Source organism: Buteo buteo, chromosome 13, assembly GCF_964188355.1.
Source record: "Buteo buteo chromosome 13, bButBut1.hap1.1, whole genome shotgun sequence".
NCBI classification, from domain to species: domain Eukaryota; kingdom Metazoa; phylum Chordata; class Aves; order Accipitriformes; family Accipitridae; genus Buteo; species Buteo buteo.
Window position 1 is genome coordinate 39,012,291 of NC_134183.1, and position 17,458 is coordinate 39,029,748.

At 51.3% G+C, this 17,458-nt stretch overlaps 1 protein-coding gene across 1 annotated transcript; it reads right to left on the bottom strand.

Moving 5' to 3' along the window:
- Positions 1 to 132: 132 nt before the first annotated feature.
- On the bottom strand, positions 133 to 4,877 carry DUOXA1 (dual oxidase maturation factor 1). Its single transcript, XM_075044006.1, has 6 exons — positions 4,731 to 4,877; positions 3,782 to 3,839; positions 3,056 to 3,190; positions 2,690 to 2,903; positions 1,200 to 1,414; positions 133 to 359 (listed from the first exon to the last, which is right to left on the bottom strand). The coding sequence occupies exons 1-6, from the start codon at positions 4,875 to 4,877 to the stop codon at positions 145 to 147; spliced, it is 984 nt and encodes a 327-aa protein (XP_074900107.1). The 3' UTR covers positions 133 to 144.
- Positions 4,878 to 17,458: the final 12,581 nt, after the last annotated feature.

The following is a 17,458-nucleotide window of genomic DNA, read 5'->3' on the forward strand; positions in this document are numbered from 1 at the left end:
ATTTGAGACACCTTTCCAGACTTGGATATTCTTGTCAACCAGGTCTTGTCGTTTCTCTTCCCAGCTGAGCTCCTGGTGGGGTTGGACCGGAGCATGAATTCAGGAGGGGTCTCCTCGGGCTTTGCCCTGCGTCCCCCCAGTGCCTTACAGCTGGGTGGCTGTCACCTCACAAAGCTCACCCAGGGGAACCATCAGCACATCCTGCGCAGAGGAGCTGGGCTCAGCTGGTAGGGAGGACGTGTCCCACCGCTCCTCGTCTTCTCCCTTTCCCTCGTCCAGGTTAAAGACAAGCTTCAGCTTCTCTGGCTGCACAGAGTTCAGGATGATGATGCCCAGCCCCAGCAGCAGACACAGCAGCCCTGCAATGCACAGCACAGGGAGACACGTTAGCAGCCCCTGCCCGCCGTGTCCCAGACCCATCCAGACCTGGATCTGGGGTTGGAGGCCAACGGCTCATGGCATCAGCCAGGAGGTCAACAGGTGTTATTTCCCTCTCCACAACTGGACTCTGCCATCAGTTTGGGCTCACCAGTACAAAAGAGAAGTCAATCAACTGGGGCAGATGGCCAAGAGAGTTGGGTCTGGAGCCCCCCATGTATGGTGAAAGGCTGGAGGAACTGGGATTGTTTAGCCTGAAAAAGAGGAGTCTACAGGAGGACCTAATTGCCATCTTCTGCTACTGAAAAATAGCCAATCTCTTCTTGGAGGTGCACAGTCGTAACACGGGAAATTCCAGTTTGATAAAAGGAAATAATTGCTACCCCTGAGTGGGAAAGCTGTGGGGCAGGTCCTGAAAGGCACAGGGGATGTCTAGCCATGGGCATATCCACCACTAGACTGAAGAAGGCTGATGTGGCTTTGAGTTTAGCCCTGCTCTGGGCAAGGTCTGGAAGGGACAACCCTGAGGGTCCTTCCAGGCCAGGTCTTTCCCTGACTCTGCAATTCTTGACTTTCATGGCACTCCTCTGGGCACACCTCCACACAGATAACTTTGGCCATTCAGATCTCCTGGCTGCTCAGCAATTTCCCCCCCCCAGTCTCAATGATGCTATCCTGAATTCTTGTATGTCATTTAAAAAAAATTCATTTTCTGTGACCAGCCATGGAGACAGAAGGGATGAGGTGCTGTTGGGGTATCACTGAGCATCATCACTGCAGGGATAGAGAACAAAAGCCCCAGGAGCAAGGTGAGCACTCACCTGTCGCTAATGTCAGCCAAAAGGATCCACCATAGTCTGTTTTCAGGGAAGCTGGGCCAAACTGGATGGGACACTTTGGAGCACTTCTCACAGTGAAGAAGAAGAGCAGTGAGAAGAGCATCAGCGTGGCAGTGAGCAGGAGCATGTAGCCACCGTAGAGCAGGATGGGCATGGAGAACAATAGGATGGAAATGAGCCACGTGCAAAAGGCCATCCTGCGGAAGGACCACAAAACCGAGCAGAAAGTGTCATGCTTGGAACCTGTTCTCAGGGTCTCTTCTCCACATCCCAGTGGAGGGATACAGCCCTGGGCAACCTGCTCTAGCTGGCCTTGCTTGAGCAGGTGGCCTGGACAGGCTGATCTAAGGATGTCCCTTCCAACCCGAACGATTCTGTAACTGCATGAATGGTGGAGGAGCGGGATAGGTCCCGCAAGTGGTGGAGGGGGATCTCCACGCCTGGGGCCATTGTGTTGAATTTCACAAAGCCCCAAGCACCTTAATATGGCTTTGACGTCAGCCCTGTTCTGGGCAGGGGACTGGAGTAGAAACCTCTGGAGGTTCCTCCAAATTAACTCTGACTCTTGTGGTCCTCCACAACTGGCTGCCCCCAGGCAGTTCCCTCCTTTTCAAAGGGAGAATGGCAACAAGGGAGACCTTTGTTTGGAGAACTGCACAAGCCGTGCCCACATCTGATTCAGCACCTGGAGTGAACCCAGCTGCCAGCCCTGCCCTATGCAAGGAGTTTGGGTTTAGCTGGCTGGGGAGGTGAGCCTAACAGATTGTTCTGATTCCAAGAGTAATAATGAAAAATAAGTTTACACCCACATCCCTGCCTTGAAATACTCTGTCTCAATAGCAGGAAAGTTTGGACAGGGCTAGTTATTTTTCCTGAAAATAAAAAAGGAGATGTGGGCAGGGACCTGGAGCCTACATCCATAGGGGGAATTGCAAGACTCACTCTTCCCTGCAGTGCCTTTCCCATAGCCTCTGAGACACGTGGGGATGCTCTGAGACTTCATGGTCACAACACACTCAAGTGTTCTCAGCTTTACACCACAAGATAGCCTCCGAGCACCCTCTTGATGATTCCTTCTTCTCCCCACCAGTAGGTCTCATGCCCTCTTGGGCATGCAAGAGGAACCCCCCACAGCTGGTCTTATTAGGGCTCCACATCTTGCTTGGGAGAGGACCTTGCACCATAAGCCCCACATAGTTGCATCTGCTTTCATTTAAATGAAGAATAATTTTTCTCCAACTGCAATTTTGCACATCAGGGCAGAGGACACAGAAGAGCACGCTGGAGAGATGGGCAGGCCAGGAAGCATGAGCATCCCTGGTTCTGCGGAAGGGTGGGTGCCAGAGACCAGCCAAAGCTTTGGCATAGCCTTACAGGGAAGAGAGTAGCTCCATCAAGCTCCCTCTGCTGTACCTGGTTCTTTCCACCTCCCCACTGAGCAAAGATAGGGCTGACCTCTTGCTCTAACTTACCACAGGGTGAGGGACGCGTAGTGGCTGGAGATGCGGTACTGCCTGTGCATGCCGCAGGGGCTTTGCGTGGTGAACTTCTCTGCCACATACAGGATGGGGCTGGGCAGCCCCTTCTCCAGGCCTTCACTATAGCTGTGGTCATAGTCTGCATTGAAGCTCCAGGCAAAGTGCTCATTGTAGTTGATGGTCTCGTTGACCTGATTCACCGGGTTTCCTGCCAGATGATGAAGACTAAGGACCTTTCTCAGCCTTGGAGGCAGCTTCAAGACTTCCTGGTGGAGGGGCTCCAGCTCACACAGCCCCAGTACCCAGGTGCACAGCTAACAGACTTGCACCTAATCCCCTCCTGTTGTGATAAGCACTCACCCACTAGTGTGACGTTCACCCCTGCCAGGCCAATGTGCAGCCCAATTTCCACATTCACCAGGGCACGGCTGAAGGACTTGTAGGAGGTATTGGCTCTCACCCAGCCGGTCTCCCAGTCCCTGGTGAACTGTATGGCTGTGAAGACTTCAAAGGTTAGTCATGGCCTGGTGACGAGACATCTAGTGTTGGAAGCACCTGCCATGATGGTCACCATGACCTGAGCATCACCTACCCCATCGCAAGGGCAAGGCCTGAGTTGTGAGCCCCAAGGAGCAGAAGCTTTGTACGTCCTTCCCCAACATCAACCCTGACCTGTGACCCTGAGAGCCCCACCTGAGTTGGTTTCTCCCCAGACCCAGTGCGGTCCCTAGCCCTATAGGCAATGGGGCTGATGTGTGGGCACTGTCCAGGCACTGATCCTCATTTAAACACCTGCCAATTTGTCTGGGTCTCCTGACAGTTGGCGGTGGGCTTTCGGTGACTGCCCTGGAGGTGGTCTGTGCATATGAGTACCAGCCTTCGGAGACAAGACAGATGGCTGCTTGCACCTCCCACCACTTGCTGGAGCCAGGTCCCAGACACAGATGGGGGTTGGTCTTCCCCATAAACTCATCCTGCAGGCTGGACTTGGCATTTGGCTGCTCTGTTCACCCTCCCTCACCTTGCTTCTCCATCCCCTGTGTCTTGGGCATCCTTGAGCTTCCCCCTCAGGACCCCAGTACTCACTGAGGACCACCGCTCCCACGAAGAGGGCCATCACCACCCGCAGGAACCAGAAGAGTCGCTGTGAGGGGTGAGCAGAGGTGGAGGACAGGTCTCAGTCAGATTTTGCCATGGGGACCTCAGCACCAAGCATGTCATTTAGAAATGCCAGCCAGTGAGAAATGGGCCCGTTCCTCCCCTGGGGAGTCACCCCACAGGTTCTGCAAGTGGGTGGCACAGGGGGTACACGTGGCTGGGGCATCCCTGCCATGGGGTGGGGGAAGCAGCAGGGAGATCCAGGCAGAGCAAGAAGGTCAAAACAGACCATTTGGGAAAGCTGTGCCATCCACTTTCTGGGAAGGAGGATGGAGACACTCCCTTTAATAGTTCTGAGCTGGGATTTCCACGCTTATCCAAACCTCATGTGTTTGGATGTGTTGGCAGCTGGCCACAGCTGGAGACAAAAGCAGCAGCTGGGGGTTCACAGTGTGTCCCTTGGTGGGGAGATGCCTCTTGGCCAGTCCCACTGCAAAACCAAGCATGCGACAAGCACGCGGCATATGAGCAGTGGGCTCGCAGTGGGGTCTGTTGGCCACTGCCCTGCGAGCAGTGCTGGGGCATGCATGGTGCACATCTCCTTCCTTTGCAGGGGTTTCAGGGAAGGTGGAGCAAGGTCTTTGAGCCACACCCTGTTTTTCCACTCCTGTGAAATCACTCGGGCTTGCTCACAGTGAAATCCAGCCAAGCTCAGATCTGGGTGCCTCATAAATTTGGGATGGTGGAGTTTGATATCTCCAGCATGGGGGTACATGTTGGGTTGGGCTGGAGATCACCCCCACGGCTTGCTAGGGATCCCAGACCCCTGGCCATGAACCTGTGGGCATGTTTGCTCCCCAAGTCTGTTTTCAAGACTGGGAAGGGGGAGGCATGTGGGATACACAGGGCAGGGACCAGGGGGCTGAGCTCCACTTACCCCTCTGCCTCGGATCCCTGGCAGGATGATGATAAAAGTGGCCAACATGGAGAGGAAGACGGAGATGATGATGGCCCGGGTAGTGTCGAAGGGGAAGCACGCATTGGTGCCGGGGTAGAAGGGGAAGGAGCCGTTCCACAGCGTCATCCTGCTGCTCTGGGTGGCTGGAAATCAGCACCAAGAGAGACATCAGGGAGAAAAATTACCTCCACACTTCCACCCCACCCAGCCTTCTCCGCAGGGTCATCTCCTGCCCACTTGCCAGCGCACTGCTTATCCTGGGCATAGCTGTGCGTGCGTCTCCAGTGCCTGTGCACATTGCAGTCCCACATACGGATGTATACTCAGGCATCTCCCACAGAGGCCCTTCATCTCCCCAGGGTACATCCCAGAGCAAAGCAGATTTGGAGTCTCCGGGCCATCTGCTGCAATGCTCCCGCTTGCAGTTCTTGGCGCTTGGTGAATCACCGCACAAATGCAGGCTGCGCCCCGTCGGGATGCTCCTCACTGAGCCCCAGACGGAGGTAACTCCTCGCCATCCAAGGAAACAGGAGTAACCCAGAGGGGACATGGAAACTGCCCACCCCTGGCAGCAGGGTGCCAACCACCACCTGCCAACCCTCTGTCCCAGGAGCCAGCTGGAGGCAATGCCGTGCCATGGTGAGTGGAGGGATATTGCTCAGAAATCGGGCTGTGGTTTTTTGCCACAGCACTTGGCCAAGGCACTTTTCTGCTAGGAAAGGGCTGCTTGGCATCCCCCAGGAGCAGGGACCATCCCAGTAGTGGCTGCAGAAACACCCATGCCCCTTTTCCCCGCGCCAAGCCTACCTCCACCGCGGCCGATCCCGAGGGCTGGCTGCTGTGAAGAGCTGCAGCGTACTCCGGGATGCTTCCTCCCTGCCCAGGCTGCCTCCCCAGGCTGTGGGCAAGAAGCCAGCCCGGTGTGTCACGGTTGTATTTCTCGCAGTGTTTTTTGTGGTCCCCGCCTCCAGAGGTGGCTGGATTGTCCAGCCTTAGCCAGGGCTGATCAGCGCCCTCCGGCACTCCTGCTGAGCCCGAGGGCAGGCAAGGGAGCTACGGGCTAGCGTGGTGCCATGTAGCATTGCAGAGGTGAGTGATCCTGGGGGGGCTTTGCTTTCTTTTCCTTGACTTTTCCTGCAGAGTGGTGAAAAGTCCAGCTCTTCCTTACGGCACGAAGACCCTGGGGCTGCCAGGCTCCTCAGGAGCCTGCCGGGGAGAACAGGAGAAGCCTTCAAAGCCCTCACCTGCACTGCCCAGTGAAGCATCCCAGCTGAGGTCATCGAGCATGGGTTGTGGCTGCATGGTGTCTTCATTGACCCTGCTCCTGACTCCATCCCCTGGGGGAGGTTACCTGGGAAGGTCCTGGACAACCTGTCAGTCACTGAGCAAGATGACACAGTGGCTGGTGAGGCAGACCAGCAGAGAGGGACAGATCTAGAGGGGCTCCCAGCCCCATTATGCAGAAAGTGCTCAGGTTACTAATCTGGCCACAGAGTGGAGATCATGGAAATTCAAGCTTTCGGGGTTTGCTCTCGTTCTTTGGCATTTTGGTTGGCTGAAGCAGATTGCATTGATGTTGAGAGGTCCCAGCGTGGCAGAAACACTCTCCTGACCCACATGTGGGGGGCTTCCCTCCGAAGCTGGCACAATTACTGCGATCCCCTGGTATTTCTTTCTGCATCCCAGTGGATGGCCTGGCTGGGTGCCCTGAAAAGCTGTGCTTCCCACCCCCTTGGCAGAGGGAGGTAAAAACAAGTTTTAATTCATGCCCAGCAGGAAATAAAGGCATTTCTGTGCAAAGACTTTGCTATTTCCCCTCAAGTCCCAGACCAGTGCTACCCAGTCTGAACACTGAATCACTCCCCAGGGGTTGTTTAAAAAAATTAAATGAAGGGTGGCAAGAGTGATGTGGCTGGGAAATGCGTGTGCAGAGCTGTGCTGCAGAGGTGTATGCTGGTGCAGGCAGTGTTGGGGATGTGGCATCAGCTCCAGCACTGGCAGCGTCTGCAAAGTGGATGGAGACATGGACTTCACAGCAAATGGCACAGATCCTCAAGGGTGATCGCGTGGACACACATGGGGCTTTGTGTAGCGTTCGCTACATATCAAGGTGCCACGCTTAGATCACTGGTCGGCCCGGACCAGGGAAAGAGACAGATAACACACACAATGTGAGCGCCAACTTCCGCCTTTTATTGTGCAGTTAATTCCTTTTATACTAACAAGGGGAGGTGGGGTTACAGGTACATCACAAGGCTGCGACTAACCCTCTAACTTTCCGTGACATAGCGAGATCTTCCGAACGCCGACCCCTACAGCTTTGGACCTCTTGGAAAGGTGGAAATACCTCTCCCTCCAGTGTGGGAGAGGGATAACTGAGGAGGTGCCTGGTAATTGGCAGGCTGACATTAATTAATGTAGGGAAGATGCAACCATGTGAGTGGTACGCAGGATGAGGAGTGATCTGGCCAGGGGTTAGACTATTACCCGTTGCACTTCCTGGAGCTGGGAGAGGTAGTGGAGGGATGGACTCTGCACTGGTGTGGCCAAACCAACATATGGTGTTTGCCTAGGGAAGAGATTGAGGCGCTGTGGGTTTTGAGCTGTTCAGACAAGCATCACAGTCATGTCTTTTGGGGAGGTGCTCTACTGCTAAAAATGAAAGCGGGGGTGACAAAGTTTCCCACCTTCTCTAAAGGAGGTGTTCAGCAACACAGTCCTTTGTGTGTAAGGACATCGGGGGGAGTTCATAGGGCTGCTCTGGTTCCTTTATCTGTCCCGAGCAGTGATGGAAATGGGGCGTAATAGTGGTGGGGGATGCTCCACTTCCCTGGGGTGCTGATGGGGTTGTGGGCTGGCAAATGTGGGAAAACTGCTAGATTTACCCCTCACCCAGCACTCTGCATCCACGAAGAGGTCCTACAGGAAGCCTGAGGCCATGATGATAACTGGGGTTTGGTTTTTTTTTTCCTCTTTTTTAATTTTCTGGGTATTTCTGCAGGTAGTAAAGGTATGTACTTCATTGGACAGTTTCCAGGGAACAGGTCTGGGGACTTGTTCTTGCTCGCCAGGAGCTCGCAGCCTCATGCTCAGGGTGCTGCTCCCACCATCAGCACCCTGCCCTTGCTTGGGCAGCCCTCTTTTTTGGGGCAGCTTCTGCTTCACTCACTTGCAAGCGATGGATGGGGTGATTAGGGATGAGTCACCTGATCCAGGTCACCTGAGGGAGGTGGAGGCGAGGGGAGCAGCACCCATCACCTCTTGCACAAGCAGCCACACAGTGTTGGATGAGCCGCCTGCCATCTCCCACAGTGCCGGGAACCAAGGCGGGGAAAGCGTGGGGACATGCCTGGGCAGGGAGGCAGTTTTGGGGATGGAGCAGGAGCTCCAAAAGGCCACCCTTTGCTCAGAGGATTACCGCCTGACCCATTAGTGCCAGGGTGACAGACATGTGTTTGTGTCCAGGTGTCACCCTGCCCCACTAGCTGGTTCCATCGCCCCTCTGTCCTGGTCTCTGGCATGGAGGATGCTGCAATGGAGCCCATCCAGTGTCCCATCCCAACACTTGGATGCAGCTCCTTGCCCAGGTTTCTTTGCAACAGCTGAATGACCCATGATGGAGCAGCTTGAAGGGAGGGACAGGAGGAAGGATGAAGGGAACCCCCTCTGGCCAGTTTCCAACTAGCTGAGCAGAGAGGTTCAGAGTGCTGTGACAATGGTTTGTCTCTAGGTATATTTGCAAGAAGGATCTATTTTTCCAGCTCTGCTTGGAAGTTACTTAAAGATTTTGAGAGAAGGTGTCCTGGTTTCAGCTGGGATAGAGTTAATTGTCTTCCTAGTAACTGGTATAGTGTTATGGTTTGGGTTCAGTAGGAGAAGAATGTTGATAACACACTGATCTTTTCAGTTGTTGCTAAGTAGTGTTTAGACTATAGTCAAGGATTTTTCAGCTTCTCCTGCCCAGCCAGCAAGAAGGCTGGAAGGGCACAAGAAGTTGGGAGGGGACACAGCCAGGACAGCTGACCCAAACTGGCCAAAGGGATATTCTATACCATGTGACATCATGTCCAGTATGTAAACTGGAAGGAATTGGCCTGGGGGGATTGCTGCTTGGGAACTAATTGGGCATTGGTTGGCAGGTGGTGAGCAATTGCATTGTGCATCACTTGTTTTGTATATTCCAATTCTTTTATCATTATTATTATTGCCATTTTATTATTGTTATTATTATCATTATTATTGTCTTCCTTTCTGTTCTATTAAACTGTTCTTATCTCAACCCACGAGTTTTACTTTTTTTTACCCTGATTCTCTCCCGCATTCCACTAGGCAGGGGGGAAGTGAGAGAGCGGCTGCATGGTGCTTAGTTGCTGGCTGGGGTTAAACCACGACAGTCCTTTTTGACACCCAACGTAGGGCACAAAGGGTTGAGATAATGACAGATCTGACCAGAGTGTGTTAAAACGAATTTGTTACAAGCATTCATTATATTAGTTTAGTAGTCGCTGGTCACAATGTTGATTTATTGGCTCTTAGAGTTGTGGTGCTTGCTCTTAAAGTTGTGTATCACCTCACTTGCTGTATACAGTCCCTGTGCTGCTGCTTATCATCCGTGGGAGGTGGATTAAGGTTTTTGCTTTGATGTACTGTGTAACACTGGCTTATGGTATGATAAAATTATTGGTCATGGGACTAATCCGGTGTTTGTACTCAGCATTGTCATCACCTCTGTACTTCGGGAGCCATCTGTGGGAAACTATTAATAATTACACCCTTTACTTTTTCTCCTCGGAAAGCCAATCTATGGGCAAGACACCTTTCTTCACCTTCTTCTCTTCCAGGCTAATTACAATAGCTTTTGAAAATTTTTACTATCCTTGGGATGTTGAAGCCAGCATGGTCCTATTGCTAGGAACTAGCATGTTCCTGAATGTAGTTCAGGTCTTGTTTAGGGTTAAACAACTATTTAAGAGTATAACCCAGAGATCTGCCCTAAGGCTGGATAATTATAAGTGGCAGGGTGTGTGGGATAGTATGGGCCAGTACCTAGGACAGTGGGCACCTCCAGTGTTTTGGAACTTCACCCCAGAACAAGTGCAGAATCTGGAAAAACTAGTAAAATATTTGGGAAAAGTATGCTGTCACCCTGGCAATTCCAGAGAGACACAAATCACTGCAACATGCTGGGGCCTGGCCCATACCTATCGAGGCCTGTTCAACACTATTCAGTACCCTAAAGGGGAAGAGAAGGTCTCTGGATCTGACAACAAAATGACAGGCACTGCGGTTACTCCAACCCCCGTGACCAGCACTGCAGCTCAACCAGCAAACCAACCAGTACCAGTTGCCCCCATACAGAAGAAGAAATATACAAAAAAATCAGTTCACTTAGCAAAAGAGGAAGATGAACCAGGGTCATCATGAGAACAGGAGGAAGAGGGAGAACCAGAGGTAATCACCCGATCCTTATCCCTGAGCAAGCCGCAGGATATGCAAAAAGATTTCAGCTGTCATCCAGGTGAACACATTATCACCTGGCTGCTCAGATGCTGGGACAATGGGGCTAGTAGCCTGGAATTAGAGGGTATGGAAGCCAAGCAGCTGGGATCACTTTCCAGGGAAGGTGGCATTGACAGGGCAATTGGAAAAGGGACACAAGCCCTCAGCCTCTGGAGGTGACTCCTGTCAAGTATGAAGGAAAGGTACCTCTTCAAGGAAGATGTTATAGGTCAACCAGAGAAGTGGACCACCATGGAGAGAGGCACCCAGTACCTGAGGGAATTAGCTGTGCTAGAGATGATTTATTATGACCTGGACAACACAATTACCCAGAGATCCAGACGAAGTCCAATGCACACGACCCATGTGGCAGAAGTTTGTACGGAGCACACCGTTGTCGTATGCCAACCCATTGGCAGTACTGACCTGGAAAGACGAAGAGGCACTGATGGTGGATGAAAAGGCTCACCAACTCCGGCCATACAAACAAAATCTCTCTCCCCCCCTATAAGCCTGCATCTTGTCTGTGGAAAAACTGCACAAAAAGTCTGAAAAACTGATCAAACTGATAGAAAAGCCATACTCCCCACCTGTACAGAGCAGTATCTCACCTATTAGGAGTGACCATTCCTCTGCTCAGGAGAGACCATATAGACTGAACACACCATGGGGTACCCTGTGGTTTTACCTATGTGACCACAGAGAGGACATGAGGAAGTGGGGTGGAAAACCTACCTCAGTCCTAGATGCACGGGTAATTGAGTTGCGAGGAAAAAACACCACAAAAGGGGATTCTTCCAGGAAAAATGCCACTCCAGTTGCCAAACAGAGTAGAAGGGCTGATCCTCTTGAAGGGACTTGTAAGTCAGTTTTACAAGAAGTGAGTAATGGATCCTCTGACCAGGATTAGCAGGGCCCTGCCTCCAGCCAGGTAGAGGAAAGGGACAATCAGGTTTATTGGACTGTGTGGATTCAATGGCCTGGCACGTCAGACCCACAGGAGTATAAGGCTCTAGTAGACACCGGCGCACAGTGCACTCTAATGCCATCAAGTTATAAAGGGGCAGAACCCATCTGTATTTCTGGTGTGACAGGGGAATCCCAACAGTTAACTGTATTGGAGGCTGAAGTAAGCCTAACTGGGAATGAATGGCAGAAACACCCCATCGTGACTGGTCCAGAGGCTCCGTGCATCCTTGGCATTGACTACCTCAGGAAAGTGTATTTTAAGGACCCAAAGGGGTATCAGTGGGCTTTCGGTATAGCTGCCTTGCAGACGGAGGGAATTAAACAGCTGTCTACCCTGCCTGGTTTCTCTCAAGACCCTTCAATTGTGGGGTTGCTAAGGGCTGAAGAACAAGTGCCAATTACTACCACAACGGTGCACCAGCAGCAATATTGCACTGAGACTCCCTGATTCCTTAGATGGTTGATTCATTGCCTGGCGAGCCAAGAGTGATCAGCAAAACTCACATGCAACAATCCAACATTACACACCACCCTCTTGCTGCACCCAATGTCACCTCCTCACCGCACCACACCAAAGCCCGATCCTGCTCTGCTGACCGAGCAGAGTTCGCACCATCCCTCCTGCCCAGAAAGACTGGTATGACAGATGGAGCCCAAAGTCAGGGACTGAATGAACTCAATAGACATTTTATAGGGATGGCCCATAGACTAAGGGAAATGATATCTGTGTGTGCGTGTGTGTATATATATATATATACACACACGCACACACATATATCTGCCTCTCAAAAGACAGGAAAGGTGATGGTGATTATTTGGGATGTATTAGAAAGTATGGGACCTGAGCATGACATAAATGTTATAGAATAAAGAGTGAATACTGTCCTGGTTTTGTCTGAGATAGAGTTAATTTTCTTTCTAGTAGCTGGTATAGTGTTATGGTTTGGGTTCAGTAGGAGAAGAATGTTGATAACACACTGATCTTTTCAGTTGTTGCTAAGTAGTGTTTATACTAAGTCAAGGGTTTTTCAGCTTCTCCTGCCCAGCCAGCAAGAAGGCTGGAAGGGCACAAGAAGTTGGGAGGGGACACAGCCAGGACAGCTGGCCCAAACTGGCCAAAGGGATATTCCACAGCAGGTGACATCATGTCCAGTATGTAAACTGGAAGGAGTTGGCCTGGGGGGATTGCTGCTTGGGAACTAATTGGGCATTGGTTGGCAGGTGGTGAGCAATTGCATTGTGCATCACTTGTTTTGTATATTCCAATTCTTTTATCATTATTATTATTGTCACTTTATTATTATCATTATTATTTTCTTCCTTTCTGTTCTATTAAACTGTTCTTATCTCAACCCACAAGTTTTAACTTTTTTTTTTTTTTTTTTTATTATTCCCCTCCACCCACTGGGTGGAGGGGAAGTGAGCAAGCAGCTGTGTGGTGCTTAGTTGCTGGCTGTGCTTAAACCATGACAGAACAGGAAAGTGTTGCTGCCCACTACACTGCCCAGCAAGCTGGGTTTAGTATCTCATGATGGAGACAGCGCAGGGTCAACTGATAGGGCTCCTAGGAGGTGGAGGCAGAGCTCAGCAGGAGCCACCCATCATCTTAGTGGGAACTGAAACAGAAGGGGGTTCAGCCACACTTTGAGGAAATCCTCATCCAGAAATGGTGTTGAATGTTCAGCCCTCTGCTCCTTCCAAGAGCCATCATGTAGGAGAGGAACAAGTCTCCTATGGCCTGGACCTTCAGAGGCACATGCCAGGAAGAGCTCCTTGATCATCTTTGCTCCCAGCCCCAAAGAGGCTTTCAGCTCCTGCCAGTGCTGTTGCAGCTTTCCACGTGCTCTCAGAGACCAAGGTGGCAGAAACCCAGCTGCCCCATTGCCCTCCCAAATACCTCCATCCCACCCAAAGACCTCATGTTTGACCCTATGGGCACTGAGACCAGTGCCTGTGATGGCAAAGAGGATACCCCAATGGGGGGCTGGGGCCGGTCCCTGTTCCTTCCCAAGCATCATGCCCCTTGCTGGAATTGCCCAGCCTGGATGAGGGGCTGCAGGTCCAGCCCTTCTTTCCTGTTGCACAGATCCCAAATGCCCCTTCCAGGCTGTCCTGATCCCAGTGTTGCAGCTCTGCAACAGCTGCTGGAGCAGGGGGATACAGGGAGGGAGTGCGGGAGGGTCCGAGAGGGTACCTTGATGCCCTGGGAGAACAGAGGAGAGGGGGAGGACACCACTTCCCATCTTGCATCTATGTTAGAGAGGTTGTCTCTCCACTAAAGAGCAAGTGGGGTTGCCAGCTCCCAGATTGCCTCTCCAGCTTCAGGGCCCCGCTCATCCAACAGAGCTCTGCTGTCCTGGCATGAGTGTTGGGAAGTGCATTAGACTTTGGGACACATCTCATCAAGCGTTTTACCATCCCAGCTTGGGAAACCCTGTCCTCGGAGATAACAGCCATTCCTGCCAGTTTGACGTAACTATGAGTGAGTTGAGCTTTTCCAGGCTCTGCTGGGGCTTGTTAATGACACACTCCTTGGTAATTAGCACTTTCGTCGCAGGCTGCAACTTAGAGAGAAGCTTTCTCTTGTAATCCTTGTTGTTAGAGGCCTAATTAAAGTGATACACATTTTTCCATGGAGCTCCTGTGTCTCGTGTCTCCCTGCCAGACTTGAAATTAATGCATAGAACAATGCTACCTTACCTTGGACTGTGATGCCAGTCTGTGAGCACACACAAGCACTCTGCACCCCATATCCTGGCTGTGGATAGAAGATCATTTTAATATCTCTTTCTTCCATCCAGGCAGAAATGCCAATAGCACATGGTGTAATAAGAAGTCATACATCTGTCTGGAAAGCAGTGGAAAAACCCAAGGGCTGCTTTGCAGTGTGTGGGCAGAAATATCGTAAGATAAATTACAACCCACTACTTGCTTAATGTTAAAAAGAAATAATCTATAGAGTCAAGGTAGTCTGCAAGCAGAGACGGGGTTGCCTTAGCTTACGTGCAACAAATTGTTCAATCCAGCAGGAACTAGCTCAGATTTTTGTAGGGCTTGTGGAACCACCTTCCAACCAGTTTTGATCTTGCAAGACCCCCTCGCTGTCCCAGAGGCCTCCAAGGACCTCTTATAAACTCAGACTCCCTCCACTTGGACTTGGACCACCTCCTGCTGGGGATGAGCTTGCATATCTTGGAGCAGGAGGACAAACATTGTGGTGGAAGATATCCAAGGCAGATCTGAGGTTGGCTGGGTCTCCTGTGCATGTTCTCTACCAGCTTTGGGTGTCACAAGGGCTTATGGGGTGCAGAGCTCTTCCCACCCAGTGGTCCTGTCCCACCTTGGGATAGTGTCTTGCAGTTGGTGACAGTCCTGCTGTGAGTAAGAGGTTGAACTAGTGACCTTCAGAGGTTCTCCCACTAGTATTTATATTAATCTGGTGGCCCTGTTCCTCCTATCACAGTCTCACAGCCCTCTCAGCAGAGCTGGTTCCCTAAAACCTTTCAGGGCGTGTGTCTCACACCCTTCCAGAGAAAGGGCACATGGCAGGTGAGGTAGTTGGGAAGCTGGCCCTTCATGAATGGGTCTGGTCTTTGAGGTTTAGCGCTGCCACCTGGATGTTCCCAGGCAAGAGGAACAGAGTCCACCTTGGCCCAGGTCCCAGATGTGTACTCCCATGAGTCCTCCTGCCCTGCTGGGAGCTCTCTTAGCCCTTCTCTTCCCATGGCGTTTGCATCCAGGTCCTGGAGCAGGTTGCTGCCCTCCATACCAGCAGCACGGCCAGGCTGGAGCTGCTCTGTTGAGGGCATGCTGAAGACTGGTGGGTCCCTTGTCAGTGCCACCACCCTGGACCAGTTTCTGCAACAGGTTTTGGCTTGAAAACAGCCAGAACATGTGCAGATTTCCACCTGGAGGCAAAGGTCTTCCCTGGCACATCAGAGGGTGAGGGATGCCAAGACCACTGAGAGCTGGAAATGGAAAGAAAGGAGTGTCCTAAGTTCACCCTTTCTAGATCCTACCTGGAATAGGAAGGGGTCTTACTGTATCTACCTCTGCCTACTGCTTCAGGAAGGGGACTTGCCTGAATTAGCGCTTTAACTGGCTTCCCACACAGGGAAAACACCTCAATGTTGCAGTACCAATCCATATGCATTTTATAAAACCCATCAATTACACAGCTATTCTGCCAGCTCTACAACTCCTGGCACAGTCTCAGTGTTGTGCAAGGAGTCCAAAGGTTGGCAGGTGGACTTGGTAGCAGCTGGTTAATGGCACCTTCCTCTCTGCAGCACAGTGGGAACACGTGCTCCAGGAGCTGTTACCAGCGCAAAGCAATTTCCCAGTGCTATGTCACATTTAGCCTGCTCACTATATTTTATACACCACGAGCTTGAAGAACCAATTAATATATTAATGCCTTATTCCTATTACAGTCCTTGGCTGGTTCTCAGCACCATATGGAGGTTAAAAAAGCATCATAACTAATAGAAAATGGAAGTGAGATTGTGTTAGACTTCCTCCCCCTGCACTCCATCACCCTATTGATTTTTGGAGTCCTGGCACAGGCAGGCTCTCATCTAGCCCCATGGCTGATTTTGTCCCTGCTGCTCTAGAACTGTTTTCATTCATTGAAGACCAACACCTCATGTCTGCCAGGAACATGTGCTGCAAAGAAAGCCCTTAAAAAAGGCTTTGTGGGTCTGTAGCTGGGATGGTCCATCTCTCTAGCCTCAAGCAGCAACACTTGCAGCACATACACAGTAAGAATATCTCCATCTGAGCAAGGTCACATAGGGGACCTTAGGACAGGCACAGCTCTGAGATGTCCCAGACTGGGCAGGCAGAGAACTGTGATTCTCCCAACACAGTCAAGCACTTGTGCCTCTTTCCCCAGGTTATTCACAGCAGGAGAATTGCAGGATTTCAAGACACCATGTTCCATGATGTCCTTGTTGTAGTTGCTTATGCACAGTCCACCCAAGTCCAGAACAAGGCATTTGCTTGTGGCCAGGGTGAGCATGTCCCTTGTGGAAAGATCTGGCTTGGGACAAGCAACACTGGAGCAATTTCATACTCCAGAAGGCATCTCCTGGGCTGAGAAAGAGGGTCAGGAGAAGAGTTTCCCATAAAGACTAGAGCAGTGAGAACAGGCTGGATGACAATGTCTGTGTGGTGTGACGAGGGGAGTTTGGCTCCCTCTCATTTCCAAGTGAAACTGGGGAGCTGTTGCCAGCTCCAGGGTGAGATGGAGCCATTTTCTGAACTGCTGGGGTTCCCACAGGGGTACCAGATCTCTGCCAGGCCTCTTACTGCCTACTGGAGCACATTTCCTGATCATCTCTAGCTGATTCCCTTCTTAGGGGCCTCAGCTGGAAGCCAAGGACCTGATGCAATGAAATGCTTTACCACAGGGTCCCATACCCGTGTTTTCCAAAGTGCTTCTGCCATGCTTGGGGTGGGTTCAGCGGGAAGTGGGTACATGGCTTAGATCACCCTTCTCTTCACCTCCCAGGAAACGCCATTCTTGGTCTCTACAGCTGAACAAGGAAAGCTGGCCACCTGAGCACAGATGATGGGGCTGGACTATTTTGAAGGCACCGGTGCTGGATTCAGGATACACATCCTTTCTGTCCACGGTTTGCCATTACATGAGATCCTTCTGTGTCATTGGTATCCCTCCCCTCTTTCCATGCTCCAAGTGCTTTGCAGTGAGCTGTTGAGTCATGTCATGGGGAAAAGGCCTCTGTATCCTTGATGGAGCATCTGGATGGTTTGCAACACTACACTGCATTTAACTTTGGCTCCTCTGCACTAGGATGCCCTGCTCCCTGCAACCTGGAAATAATTTTCAAGACAATAGGGGTGCCAAGCTCTGAACACTTTCTTCCTCAGGCTGTTTCAGCCTCTGTACTGGTTGGGTTTACCTTAGTCAGGTCAGGTTTTGGTGTCCATATGTGACAGATGCACTTGACACCCCCCTTAACCAAACTAGCAATGGTTTGGTACAGGCTCCAAAGGAGGTAAAGGCCTGAGCTGTAGCTGGGCCAAGAACTCTTGGAGGAAATCCACAAAGGAACAGAGTGACCCAGTGAGCATCGATGCATATGAGCTTGGAACACAAATCATGCGATTAACACCTGAATAGTGGGTGGTTTTTCCAAGACTAATTTATCAAGGAACAAATTTGTGGGGACAAGAAGTCTCATGCATACCTTTCCCATTGTATGCAATTTGACTAC